This window comes from Hyla sarda, unplaced genomic scaffold (genome assembly GCF_029499605.1).
Source record: "Hyla sarda isolate aHylSar1 unplaced genomic scaffold, aHylSar1.hap1 scaffold_165, whole genome shotgun sequence".
NCBI classification, from domain to species: Eukaryota; Metazoa; Chordata; class Amphibia; order Anura; family Hylidae; genus Hyla; species Hyla sarda.
The window spans coordinates 145857-159499 of NW_026608288.1; the positions used below are offsets into that span (position 1 = coordinate 145857).

General features: G+C 40.7%; 1 protein-coding gene across 1 annotated transcript; it reads right to left on the reverse strand.

Moving 5' to 3' along the window:
* Positions 1-681: 681 nt before the first annotated feature.
* LOC130311598 (phospholipase A2 inhibitor gamma subunit B-like) lies at positions 682-12115 on the reverse strand. Its single transcript, XM_056552492.1, has 4 exons — positions 12094-12115; positions 11554-11694; positions 3626-3772; positions 682-1779 (listed from the first exon to the last, which is right to left on the reverse strand). The coding sequence occupies exons 1-4, from the start codon at positions 12113-12115 to the stop codon at positions 1616-1618; spliced, it is 474 nt and encodes a 157-aa protein (XP_056408467.1). The 3' UTR covers positions 682-1615.
* Between the last annotated feature and the right edge of the window lie 1528 nt (positions 12116-13643).

Consider the following 13643-nt stretch of genomic DNA (forward strand, 5'->3'; position numbering starts at 1 on the left):
AGGTCATACTGAGGTCACTATATGAGGTCATACTGAGGTCACTATATGAGTTCATACTGAGGTCATTATATGAGTTCATACTGAGGTCATTATATGAGGTCATACTGAGGTCACTATATGAGGTCATACTGAGGTCATAATATGAGGTCATACTGAGGTCACTATATGAGGTCATACTGAGGTCACTATATGAGGTCATACTGAGGTCACTATATGAGGTCATACTGAGGTCACTATATGAGGTCATACTGAGGTCATTATATGAGTTCATACTGAGGTCATTATATGAGGTCATACTGAGGTCACTATATGGGTTCATACTGAGGTCACTATATGAGGTCTTACTGAGGTCACTATATGAGGCCATACTGAGGTCACTATATGAGGTCATACTGAGGTCACTATATGAGGTCATACTGAGGTCATTATATGAGGTCATACTGAGGTCACTATATTAGGTCATACTGAGGTCATTATACGGGTTCATACTGAGGTCACTATATGAGGTCATACTGAGGTCACTATATGGGTTCATACTGAGGTCACTATATGAGGTCATACTGAGGTCATTATATGAGGTCATACTGAGGTCACTATATGAGGTCATACTGAGGTCACTATATGGGTTCATACTGAGGTCATTATATGAGGTCATACTGAGGTCACTATATGGGTTCATACTGAGGTCACCATATGAGGTCATACTAAGGTCACTATATGAGGTCATACTGAGGTCACTATATGAGGTCATACTGAGGTCACTATATGAGGTCATACTGAGGTCACTATATGGGTTCATACTGAGGTCACTATATGAGTTCATACTGAGGTCATTATATGGGTTCATACTGAGGTCATATAGAGTTCATCCTGAGGTCATTATAGAGTTCATACTGAGGTCATTATAGAGGTTATTCTGATGTTATTATAGAGGTCATACTGAGGTCATTATAGAGGTCATTAGAGAGGTCATACTGAGGTCATTATAGAGTTCATACTGAGGTCATTATAGAGTTCATACTGAGGTTATCATAGAGGCAATACTTAGGTCATTATAGAGGTCATTGTGAGGTTATTGTAAGGTCATACTGAGGTTATTATAGGGTTAATACTGGGGTCATTATATGAGGTCATTCTGAGGTTATTATAGAGGTCATACTGAGATAATTATAGAGGTCATACTAAGGTCATTATAGAGGTAGTTCTAAGGTTATTATAGAGGTCATACTGAAGTTATTATAGAGGTCATTCTGAGGTAATTGTAGAGACCATACTGAGGTCATTATAGAGTACATTCTTAGGTCATTATAGAGGTCATGCTGAGGTCATTATAGAGGTCATACTGAGGTCCTTATAGAGGTGATACTGAGGTAATTCTGATGTCATTATAGAGTTTATACTGAGATAATTATAGAGGTCATACTGAGGTCACTATAGAGTTCATACTGAGGTCATTCTGAGGTCATTATAGAGGTCATTCTGAGGTCATTATAGAGGTCATACTGAGGTCATTATATGAGGTCCTTCTGAGGTCATTATAGAGTTTATACTGAGGTCATTATAGAGGTCATACTGAGGTCATACTGAGGTTATTACAGAGGTCATACTGAGGTCTCTATATGGATGTAATAAGAAGGGCGGCTGTGAGGAGGAGCAGAGAGCTGTAGAGACCCCCGGCCCCGCTGATGATTCCCCCGGTACACAGGTTCTTCTGCTTATCGTCCTTCAGGTTGAGGTTACAGGCCGTCTTCGTGGCACAACCAGCCATGGCAAGAGTGACTGCAGGAGTAATGGAGGATGGAACAGAATTAGAGACTTCTGATGTCTACAACAACAGTGTCCTCTACAGATCCCCCATAACAGTGTCATCTACAGTTCCCCCATAACAGTGTCATCTACAGTTCCCCCATAACAGTGTCATCTACAGAACCCCCATAAAAGTGTCATTTACAGATCCCCCCCATAACAGTGTGTCACCTACAGAACCCCCCATAACAGTGTCATCTACAGATCCCCATAGCAGTATGTCATCTACAGATCCCCCATAACAGTGTCATCTACAGATCCCCCATAACAGTGTCCTCTACAGATCCCCCATAACAGTGCCCTCTACAGATCCCCCATAACAGTGTGTCATCTACAGATCCCCATAACAGTGTCCTCTACAGATCCCCCATAACAGTGTCATCTACAGATCCCCCATAACAGTGCCCTCTACAGATCCCCCCATAACAGTGCCCTCTACAGATCCCCCATAACAGTGTGTCATCTACAGATCCCCCATAACAGTGTCATCTACAGATCCCCCATAACAGTGTCATCTACAGATCCCCCATAAGTGTCATCTACAGGTCCCCCATAACAGTGTCATCTACAGATCCCCCATAACAGTGTGTCATCTACAGATCCCCCATAACAGTGTGTCATCTACAGATCCTCCCCATAACAGTGACATCTACAGATCATCCCCATAACAGTGTCATCTACATGTCCCCCATAGCAGTGTCATCTACAGATCCCCCCATAACAGTGTCATCTACAGATCATCCCCATAACAGTGTCATCTACAGATCCCCCATAGCAGTGTCATCTACAGATCCCCCCATAACAGTGTGTCATCTACAGATCATCCCCATAACAGTGTCATCTACAGATCCCCCATAACAGTGTCCTCTACAGATCCCCCATAACAGTGTCATCTACAGATCCCCTATAACAGTGTCATCTACAGATCCCCCATAACAGTGTCATCTACAGATCCCCCATAACAGTGTCATCTACAGATCCCCAATAAGTGTCATCTACAGATCCCCCATAACATTGTCATCTAAAGATCCCCCATAACAGTGTGTCATCTACAGATCCTCCCCATAACAGTGACATCTACAGATCATCCCCATAACAGTGTCATCTACAGGTCCCCCATAGCAGTGTGATCTACAAATCCCCCATAACAGTGTGTCATCTACAGATCCTCCCCATAACAGTGTCATCTACAGATCATCCCCATAACAGTGTCATCTACAGATCCCCCCATAACAGTGTGTCATCTACAGATCATCCCCATAACAGTGTGTCATCTACAGATCCCCCATAACAGTGTCATCTACAGATCCCCCATAACAGTGTCATCTACAGATCCCCCATAAGTGTCATCTACAGATCCCCCATAACAGTGTCATATACAGATCCCCCATAACAGTGTGTCATCTACAGATCCTCCCCATAACAGTGTCATCTACAGGTCCCCCATAGCAGTGTCATCTACAGATCCCCCCATAACAGTGTCATCTACAGATCCCCCATAGCAGTGTCATCTACAGATCCCCCCATAACAGTGTGTCATCTACAGATCCTCCCCATAACAGTGTCATCTACAGATCCCCCATAGCAGTATGTCATCTACAGATCCCCCATAACAGTGTCATCTACAGATCCTCCCCATAAAAGTGTCATCTACAGATCCCCCATACCAGTGTCATCTACAGATCCTCTATAACAGTGTCATCTACAGATCCCCATAACAGTGTCATCCACAGATCCCCCATAAAAGTGTGTTTTTCTTAGGTGCAGAGTTTCTGTATGATCACCCTTTATTAGCAGCACTAGGGGGCGGTGTACTCACTATTGTCATACAGCTGCAGCTGGTTGAAGGAGAAGCACTGCACCTCGTTGCCCCGGCATTGGACTGTTATGTAGCCTTCACAGGAGTCGGGGGTGATCTGGAAACATCCGGGGCAGGAGAGATCATTCTTTGGAGCCTCGGGAAGAGCTGACGATGAGATGAGGATTATATATAGATTTAATAACAGGAACAACAAAAAGAAAGGCTCAAAAAGATCAGCACAATCTCCACCTCATCATGTGGGATCCACTCCATGGGATCTACTCCATAAGATCTACTCCATGGGATTTACTCCATGGGAGCTACCACATAAGATCTACTCCATAATATCTACCACATAAGATCTACTTCGAGAGATCTACTTCATAAGATCTTATACATAAGATTTACTTCATGGGATCTACCACATAAGATATACTCCATAAGATCTACCACATGAGATCTACCACATAATATCTACTCCATAAGGTCTACCACATAAGATCTACTCCATAAGATATACTCCATAGGATCTACTCCAGGGGATCCACTCCATAAGATCTACTTTATGGGATCTAGTCCAGGGGATCTACCACACAAGATCTAGTCCATAAGATCTACCACATAAGATTTACTCCATGGGATCTACCACATAAGCTCTGCTCCATAGGATCTACCCCATAAGATCTACTCCATAAGATCTACCACATAAGATCTACTTCAAAAGATCTACTTCAAAAGATCCACCACATAAGATTTACTCCATGGGATCTACCACATAGGATCTACTCCATAAGATCCACTCCTTAAGATCTACTCCATAAGATCTACCAAATAAGATCTAGTACATAAGATCTACTTCATAAGATCCACCACATAAGATTTACTCCATGGGATCTACCACACAAGATTTACTCCATAAGATCCACTCCATAAGATCTACACCATAAGATCTACCACATAAGATCTACTTCAAAAGATCTACTTCAAAAAATCTACCACATAAGATTTACTCCATGGGATCTACCACATAAGATCTACTCCATAAGATCTACCACATAAGATGTACTTCAAAAGATCTACTTCATAAGATCACCCACATAAGATTTACTCCATAAGATATACCACATAAGATCTACTCCATAAGATTTACTCCATAAGATCTACTTCAAAAGATCTACCACATAAGATTTACTCCATGGGATCTACCACATAAGATCTACTCCATAAGATCTATCATTTAAGATCTACCACATAAGATCTACCCCATAAGATCTACTCCATAAGATCTATCATATAATATCTACCCCATAAGATCTACCCCATAAGATCTACCCCATAAGATCTACCACATAAGATCTACCCCATAAGATCTACCCCATAAGATCTACTCCATAAGATCTATCATATAAGATCTACCACATAAGATCTATTCCATAAGATCTTCTTTATGGGATCTACTCCAGGGGATCTACCACACAAGATCTAGTCCATAAGATCTACCACACAAGATCTACTCCATAAGATCTACTTTATGGGATCTACTCCATGGGATCTACCACACACAATCTACTCCATATGATCTACTCCATAAGATCTACTTTATGAGATCTACTCCATGAGATCTACCACACAAGATCTACTCCATACTATCTACTCCATAAAATCTACTTTATGGGATATACTCCAGGGGATCTACCACACAAGATCTACTCCATAAGATCTACCACATAAGGTCTACTTCAAAAGATCTACCACATAAGATCTATCACATGATATTTACTCCATGGGATCTACCACATAAGATCTACTCCATAAGATCTATCATTTAAGATCTACCACATAAGATCTACTCCATAAGATCTATCATTTAAGATCTACCCCATAAGATCTACCCCATAAGATCTACTCCATAAGATCTATCATATAAGATCTACCACATAAGATCTATTTTTATAAGATCTTCTTTGTGGGATCTACTCCAGGGGATCTACCACACAAGATCTAGTCCATAAGATCTACCACACAAGATCTAGCCCATAAGGTCTACTCCATACAATCAACTTTATGGGATCTACTCCATGGGATCTACCACACAAGATCTACTCCATACAATCTACTCCATAAGATCTACTTTATCGGATCTACTCCATGGGATCTACCACACAAGATCTACTCCATACGATCTACTCCATAAAATCTACTTTATGGGATAAACTCCAGGGGATCTACCACACAAGATCTACTCCATTAGATCTACCACATAAGGTCTACTTCAAATGATCTACCACATGAGATCTATCTCATGAGATTTACTCCATGGGATCTACCACATGCGATCTACTCCATAAGATCTATCATTTAAGATCTACCACATAAGATCTACCCCATAAGATCTACTCCATAAGATCTACTCCATAAGATCTACTCCATAAGATCTATCATATAAGATCTACCACATAAGATCTATTCCATAAGATCTTCTTTATGGGATCTACTCCAGGGGATCTACCACACAAGATCTACTCCATAAGATCTACCACATAAGATCTACTCCATACAATCAACTTTATGGGATCTACTCCATGGGATCTACCACATAAGATCTACCCCATACAATCTACTCCATAAGATCTACTTTATGGGATCTACTCCATGGGATCTACCACACAAGATCTACTCCATACGATCTACTCCATAAAATCTACTTTATGGGATAAACTCCAGGGGATCTACCACACAAGATCTACTCCATTAGATCTACCACATAAGGTCTACTTCAAAAGATCTACCACATGAGATCTATCACATGAGATTTACTCCATGGGATCTACCACATAGATCTACTCCATAAGATCTATCATTTAAGATCTATCACATAAGATCTACTCCATAAGATCTATCATATAAGATCTTCCACATAAGATCTATTCCATAAGATCTACTTTATGGGATTCACTCCAGGGGATCTAGCACACAAGATCTACACCATAAGATCTACTTTATGGGATCTTCTCCATGGGATCTATGACACAAGATCTACTCCATACGATCTACTCCATAAGATCTACCCCATAAAATAAACTTTATAGGATCTACTTCAGGGGATCTACCACACAAGATCTAGTCCATAAGATCTACTCCATAAGTTCTACTTTATGAGATCTACTCCAGAGGATCTACCGCATAAAATCTACTCCATGGGATCTACTCCAGGGAATCCACTCTATAAGATCTATTCCATGGGATCTACCACATATGATCTACTCTGTTGGATCTACTTAAAAAGATCTACTTTAGGGGATCTACCAAACAAGATCTAGTCCATGGGATCTACCACTTAAGATCTATCTCATAAGATCTACTACATAAGATCTACTTCAAAAGATCTACTTCATAAGATCTACCACATAAGATTTACTCCATGGGATCTACCACATAAGATCTACTCCATAAGATTTATCATTTAAGATCTACCACATAAGATCTATTCCATAATATCTACTTTATGCGATCTACTCCAGTGGATCTACCACACAAGATCTAGTCCATAAGATCTACTCCATGGGATCTATCATATAAGATCTACCACATAAGATCTATTCCATAAGATCTACTTTATGGGATCTACTCCAGGGGATCTACCACACAAGATCTAGTCCATGGGATCTACTCCATGGGATCTACCACATAAGATCTACTCCATAAGATCTACTTCAAAAGATCTACTTCATAAGATCTACCACATAAGATTTACTCCATGGGATCTACCACATAAGATCTACTCCATAGGATTTACTCCATAAGATCTACAACATAAGATCTACTTCAAAAGATCTACCACATAAGATCTACTCCATAAGATCTACTCCATAATATCTACTCCATAAGATCTACCACATAAGATCTACTTCAAAAGATCTACCTGATAAGATCGACCACATAAGATTTACTCCATGGGATCTACCACATAAGATCTACTCCATTAGATGTATTCCATAAGATCTACAACTTAAGATCTACTTCAAAAGATCTATCATTTAAGATCTACCACATAAGATCTACCCCATAAGATCTCCTCCATAAGATCTATCATATAAGATCTACCACATAAGATCTATTCCATAAGATCTTCTTTATGGGATCTACTCCAGGGGATCTACCACACAAGATCTAGTCCATACGATCTACTCCATAAGATCTACTTTATGGGATGTACTCCATGGGATCTACCACACCAGATCTACTCCATACGATCTACTCCATACAATCTACTTAATGGCATCTACTCCAGGGGATCTACCACACAAGATCTACTCCATAAGATCTACCACATAAGATGTACTTCAAAAGATCTACCACATAAGATCTATCACATGAGATTTACTCCATGGGATCTACCACATAAGATCTACTCCATACGATCTAGTCCATAAGATCTACTCCATAAGATCTACTTTATGGGATCTACTCCATGGGATCTACCACACAAGATCTACTCCATACGATCTGCTCCATAAGATCTACTCCATAGCATCTACTTTATGGGATCTACTCCAGGGGATCTACCACACAAGATCTAGTCCATGGGATCTACTCCAGGGAATATACTCCATAAGATATATTCCATGTGATCTACCACATATGATCTACTCCATGGGATCTACTTCAAAAGATTTACTTTATGGGATCTATCAAACAAGATCTATTCCATGGGATCTACCACTTAAGATCTACCCCATAAGATCTACTCCATAAGATCTACCACATAAGATCTACTTCATAAGATCTACCACATAAGATGTACTCCATGGGATCTACCACATAAGATCTACTCCATAAGATCTATTCCATAAGATCTACTTTATGGGATCTACTCCAGGGGATCTACTACATAAGATCTACTCCATGGGATCTAGTACATAAGATCTACTCCATAAGATCTACTTCAAAAGATCTACTTCATAAGATCTACCACATAAGATTTACACCATGGGATCTACCACATAAGATCTACTCCATAAGATCTACACCATAAGATCTACCACATAAGATCTACTTCAAAAGATCTAATTCAAAAGATCTACCACATAAGATTTACTCCATGGGGTCTACCACATAACATCTAGTCCATAAGATCTACTCCATAAGTTTTACTTTATGAGATCTATTCCAGAGGATCTTCCGCATGGGATCTACTCCAGGGATTCTACTCCATAAGATCTATTCCATGGGATCTACCATATACGATCTACTCCATTGGATCTACTTCAAAAGATCTACTTGATGGGATCTACCAAACAAGATCTAGTCCATGGGATCTACCACTTAAGATCTACCTCATAAGATCTACTCCATAAGATCTACCACATACGATCTACTTCAAAAGATCTACCCCATAAGATCTATTCCATAAGATCTACTCCATAAGATCCACTTCAAAAGATCTACTTCATAAGATCTACCACATAAGATTTACTCCATGGGATCTACCACATAAGATCTACTCCATAAGATCCACTCCATAAGATCTACCAAATAAGATCTACTTCATAAGATCCACCACATAAGATTTATTCCATGGGATCTACCACATAAGATCTACTCCATGGGATCTATCATATAAGATCTACAACATAAGATCTATTCCATAAGATCTACTTTATGGGATCTACTCCAGGGGATCCACCACATAAGATCTACTCCATAAGATCTACTCCATAAGATCTACTCCATAAGATCTACTTCATAAGATCCACCACATAAGATTTATTCCATGGGATCTACCACATAAGATCTACTCCATAAGTTCTATCATTTAAGATCTACCACATAAGATCTACCCCATAAGATCTACTCCATAAGATCTTTCATATAAGATCTACCACATAAGATCTATTCCATAAGATCTACTTTATGGGATCTACTCTAGGGGATCTACCACATAAGATCTACTCCATAAGATCTATCATATAAGATCTACTTCAAAAGATCTACTTCATAAGATCTACCACATAAGATTTACTCGATGGGATCTACCACATAAGATCTACTCCATAAGATCTACTTCAAAAGATCTACTTCATAAGATCTACCACATAAGATTTACTCCATAGGATCTACCACCCAAGATCTACTCCATAAGATCTATCATTTAAGATCTACCCCAGAAGATCTACTCCATAAGATCTACTCCATGAGATCTATCATATAAGATCTACAACATAAGATCTATTTAATAAGATCTACTTTATGGGATCTACTCCAGGGGATCTACTACACAATATCTAGTCCATAAGATCTACTCCATAAGATCTACTTGATGGGATCTACTCCATGAGCTCTACAACACAAGATCTACTCCATAAAATCTACTTTATGGAATCTACTCCAGGGGATCTACCACACAAGATCTACTCCATAAGATCTACCACATAAGATCTATCACATAAGATTTACTCTATGGCATCTACCACATAAGATCTACTCCATAAGATCTATCATTTAAGATCTACCACATAAGATCTTCCCCATAAGATCTACACCATAAGATCTATCATATAAGATCTACCACATAGGATCTATTCCATAAGATCTACTTTATGGGATCAACTCCATTGGATCTACCACACAAGATCTACTCCATACAATCTACTTAATAAAATCTACTTTATGGGATCTACTCCAGTGGATCTACCACACAAGATCTAGTCCATAAGTTCTACTTTATGAGATTTACTCCAGAGGATCTACCGCATAAGATCTACTCCATGGGATCTACTCCAGGGAATCTACTCCATAAGATATATTCCATGGGATCTACCACATATGATCTACTCCATTGGATCTACTTCAAAATAACTACTTTTTGGGATCTACCAAACAAGATCTAGTCCATGGGATCTACCACTTAAGATTTACCACATAAGATCTACCACATAAGATCTACCACTTAAGATTTACTCCATGGGATCTACCACATAAGATCTACTCCATAAGAGCTGTTATTTAGGATCTACCACATAAGATCTACTCCATAAGATCTACTCCATAAGATCTATCATATAAGATCTACCACATAAGATCTATTCCATAAGATCTACTTTATGGGATCTACTCCAGGGGATCTACCACACAAGATCTAGCCCATAAGATCTACTCCATGGGATCTACTCCATAAGTTCTACTTTATGAGATCTACTCCAGAGGATCTACCACATAAGATCTACTCCATGGGATCTACTCCAGGGAATCTACTCCATAAGATATTTTCCATGGGATCTACCACATAAGATCTACTCCATAATCTCTACTCTATTGGATCTATTCCATAAGATCTACTTTATGGGATCTACCAAACAAGATATAGTCCATAAGATCTACTCCATGAGATCTACTTTATGGGATCTACTCCAGGGGATCTACCGCACAAGATCCAGGCCATTAGATCTACTTCATGGGATCTACTCTATACATTCTACTTCATAAGATCAACTTTATGAGATCTACTCCAGAGGATCTACCACATAACATCTACTCCATAAGATCTACTCCATGGGATCTACTCCAGGGGATCTACTCCATAAGATCTATTCCATGGGATCTACCAAATAAGATCAATCACATAAGATCTACTCCATATGATCTACTCCATACTGTTATACTGTTTCGAATGTCGGGAGCTGCACCGAGTTCACGGGGGTCCCAGCAGTGGTGGGAACAGATTCCATTGTGGGGGGCTTTGGGTGGGGGGAGAGCGGACAAGATTTAATCATACGCTGATGACATTGTATTTGGCAGACCCATCATTTTTAGATATTTAATAAAGAACAATAAAGAAGGATACTAAGACAATTCTCACTTGTTGGAATCAACTGATAAAATATGGGAAGGAAATCACATTGTTACTAAAATAGGAAAAACTGTATTTAAACATTACCATCGCTCACCTGTAGGGGTCTCCGGTGTGCACAGATCTGACTTACAGCATCTGCTAATGGTCACCGATCTGCTATACGGCGTCCGGAGTACCACCACATCCGTACACCCCTCCGAATATCCGCAGCCCCTCACAAAAGTCAGAGGGGAAACTGAAAAATATGAGGAAAAGAAAGATTTAAATAGGATCTATGAGAAAGAGATACACAAAGGACACACGATAGGATCCGGAAGTGAATGTCCACGCTGCCAGTGGATTGGTTCAAGCTTGAGCAGAATAGGGTAGGTATCGGTTTATTATGAACACAACGCGTTTCTAGGCTGGGATGCTTTTTCATCAAGTGTGCAAAAGACAAGAAAACAGGTACATAAAGGTGTTTTGACGAAAAGGCCATCCTGGACTAGAAATGCGTTGTGTGTTCATAATAAGCAGTTACCTACCCTATTCTGGCCAAGCTGGTATCGATCCACTGGATATTGAATCAATCAATATCGATCCACTGGCAGCGCGGACAGTCGCTTCCTGATCCTATTGTGTGTCCTTTGTGTACCCGTTGCACAACAGTTTGGCATGGGAAGCCTGCGGCAGACAGATCTTTTACCGTTGTGATTCTCACTCCTGCCCTTACAAGAGTTGTGCCGTGTCTTGTGCCGTGTCTTGTGTTGTGCCGTGTCTTGTGCCGTGTCTTGTGTTGTGCCTTGTCTTGTGTTGTGCCGTGTCTTGTGTTGTGCCATGTCTTGTGTTGTGCCATGTCTTGTGTTGTGCCGTGTCTTGTGTTGTGCCGTGTCTTGTCTTGTGCCGTGTCTTGTGTTGTGCCTTGTCTTGTGTTGTGCCGTGTCTTGTGTTGTGCTGTGTCTTGTGTTGTGCCGTGTCTTGTGTTGTGCCGTGTCTTGTGTTGTGCCGTGTCTTGTGTTGTGCCGTGTCTTGTGTTGTGCCTTGTCTTGTGTTGTGCCGTGTCTTGTGTTGTGCCGTGTCTTGTGTTGTGCCGTGTCTTGTGTTGTGCCGTGTCTTGTGTTGTGCCGTGTCTTGTGTTGTGCCGTGTCTTGTGTTGTGCCGTGTCTTGTGCTGTGTCTTGTGTTGTCCTGTGTCTTGTGCCGTGTCTTGTGTTGTGCCGTGTCTTGTGTTGTGCCGTGTCTTGTGCCGTGTCTTGTGTTGTGCCATGTCTTGTGCCGTGTCTTGTGTTGTGCCGTGTCTTGTGTTGTGCCGTGTCTTGTGTTGTGCCGTGTCTTGTGTTGTGTCTTGTGTTGTGCTGTGTCTTGTGTTGTGCCGTGTCTTGTGTTGTGCCGTGTCTTGTGTTGTGCCGTGTCTTGTGTTGTGCCGCGTCTTGTGTTGTGCCGCGTCTTGTGTTGTGCCGCGTCTTGTGTTGTGCCGTGTCTTGTGTTGTGCCGTGTTTTGCACAACCTGAGAAGGTTGGCGTAAATAGTATCTGCAAAACATTGGTTATGGTATAATTCGTTCTGCACAAAAGAGCGTTCTGTGTTATTTATTTTTTTTGTTCTATAAGGAAGAGACAGAGGAAGAGTCAGAGGAAAGAAGGAAGAGATAGAAGGGGAGAAAAAGGCAGAGGAAAGGAGGAAGATAGGAGGAGTCAGAGGAAAGGAGGAAGAGATAAAAGGGGAGAAAGAGGCAGAGGAAAGGAGGAAGATAGGAGGAGTCAGAGGAAAGGAGGGAGAGATAGAAGGGGAGAAAGAGGCAGAGGAAAGGAGGAAGAGAGGAAGAGTAAGGAAACAGGAAGAGAGGAAGAGTAAGGAAACAGGAAGAGAGGAGGAGTCAAAGGAAAGGAGGAAGAGACAGGAAGAGTCTGAGAAAAAGAGGAAGAAACAGGAAGAGAGAAAGAGTTAGAGGAAAGGAGGAAGAGACAGAGGAAGAGTCAGAGGAAAAGAGGAAGAGACAGGAAGAAAGGAGGAGTCAGGTGAAAAGAGGAAGATATAGGAAGAGAGGAACAGTCAGAGGAAAAGAGGAAGAAACAGGAAGAGAGGAAGAGTCAGAGGAAAGGATAAAGAGATAGGAAACGTCAGAGGAAAGAAGGAAGAGATAGAAGGGGAGAAAGAGGCAGAGGAAAGGAGGAATAGACAAAGGAAGAGTCAGAGAAAAGGAGGA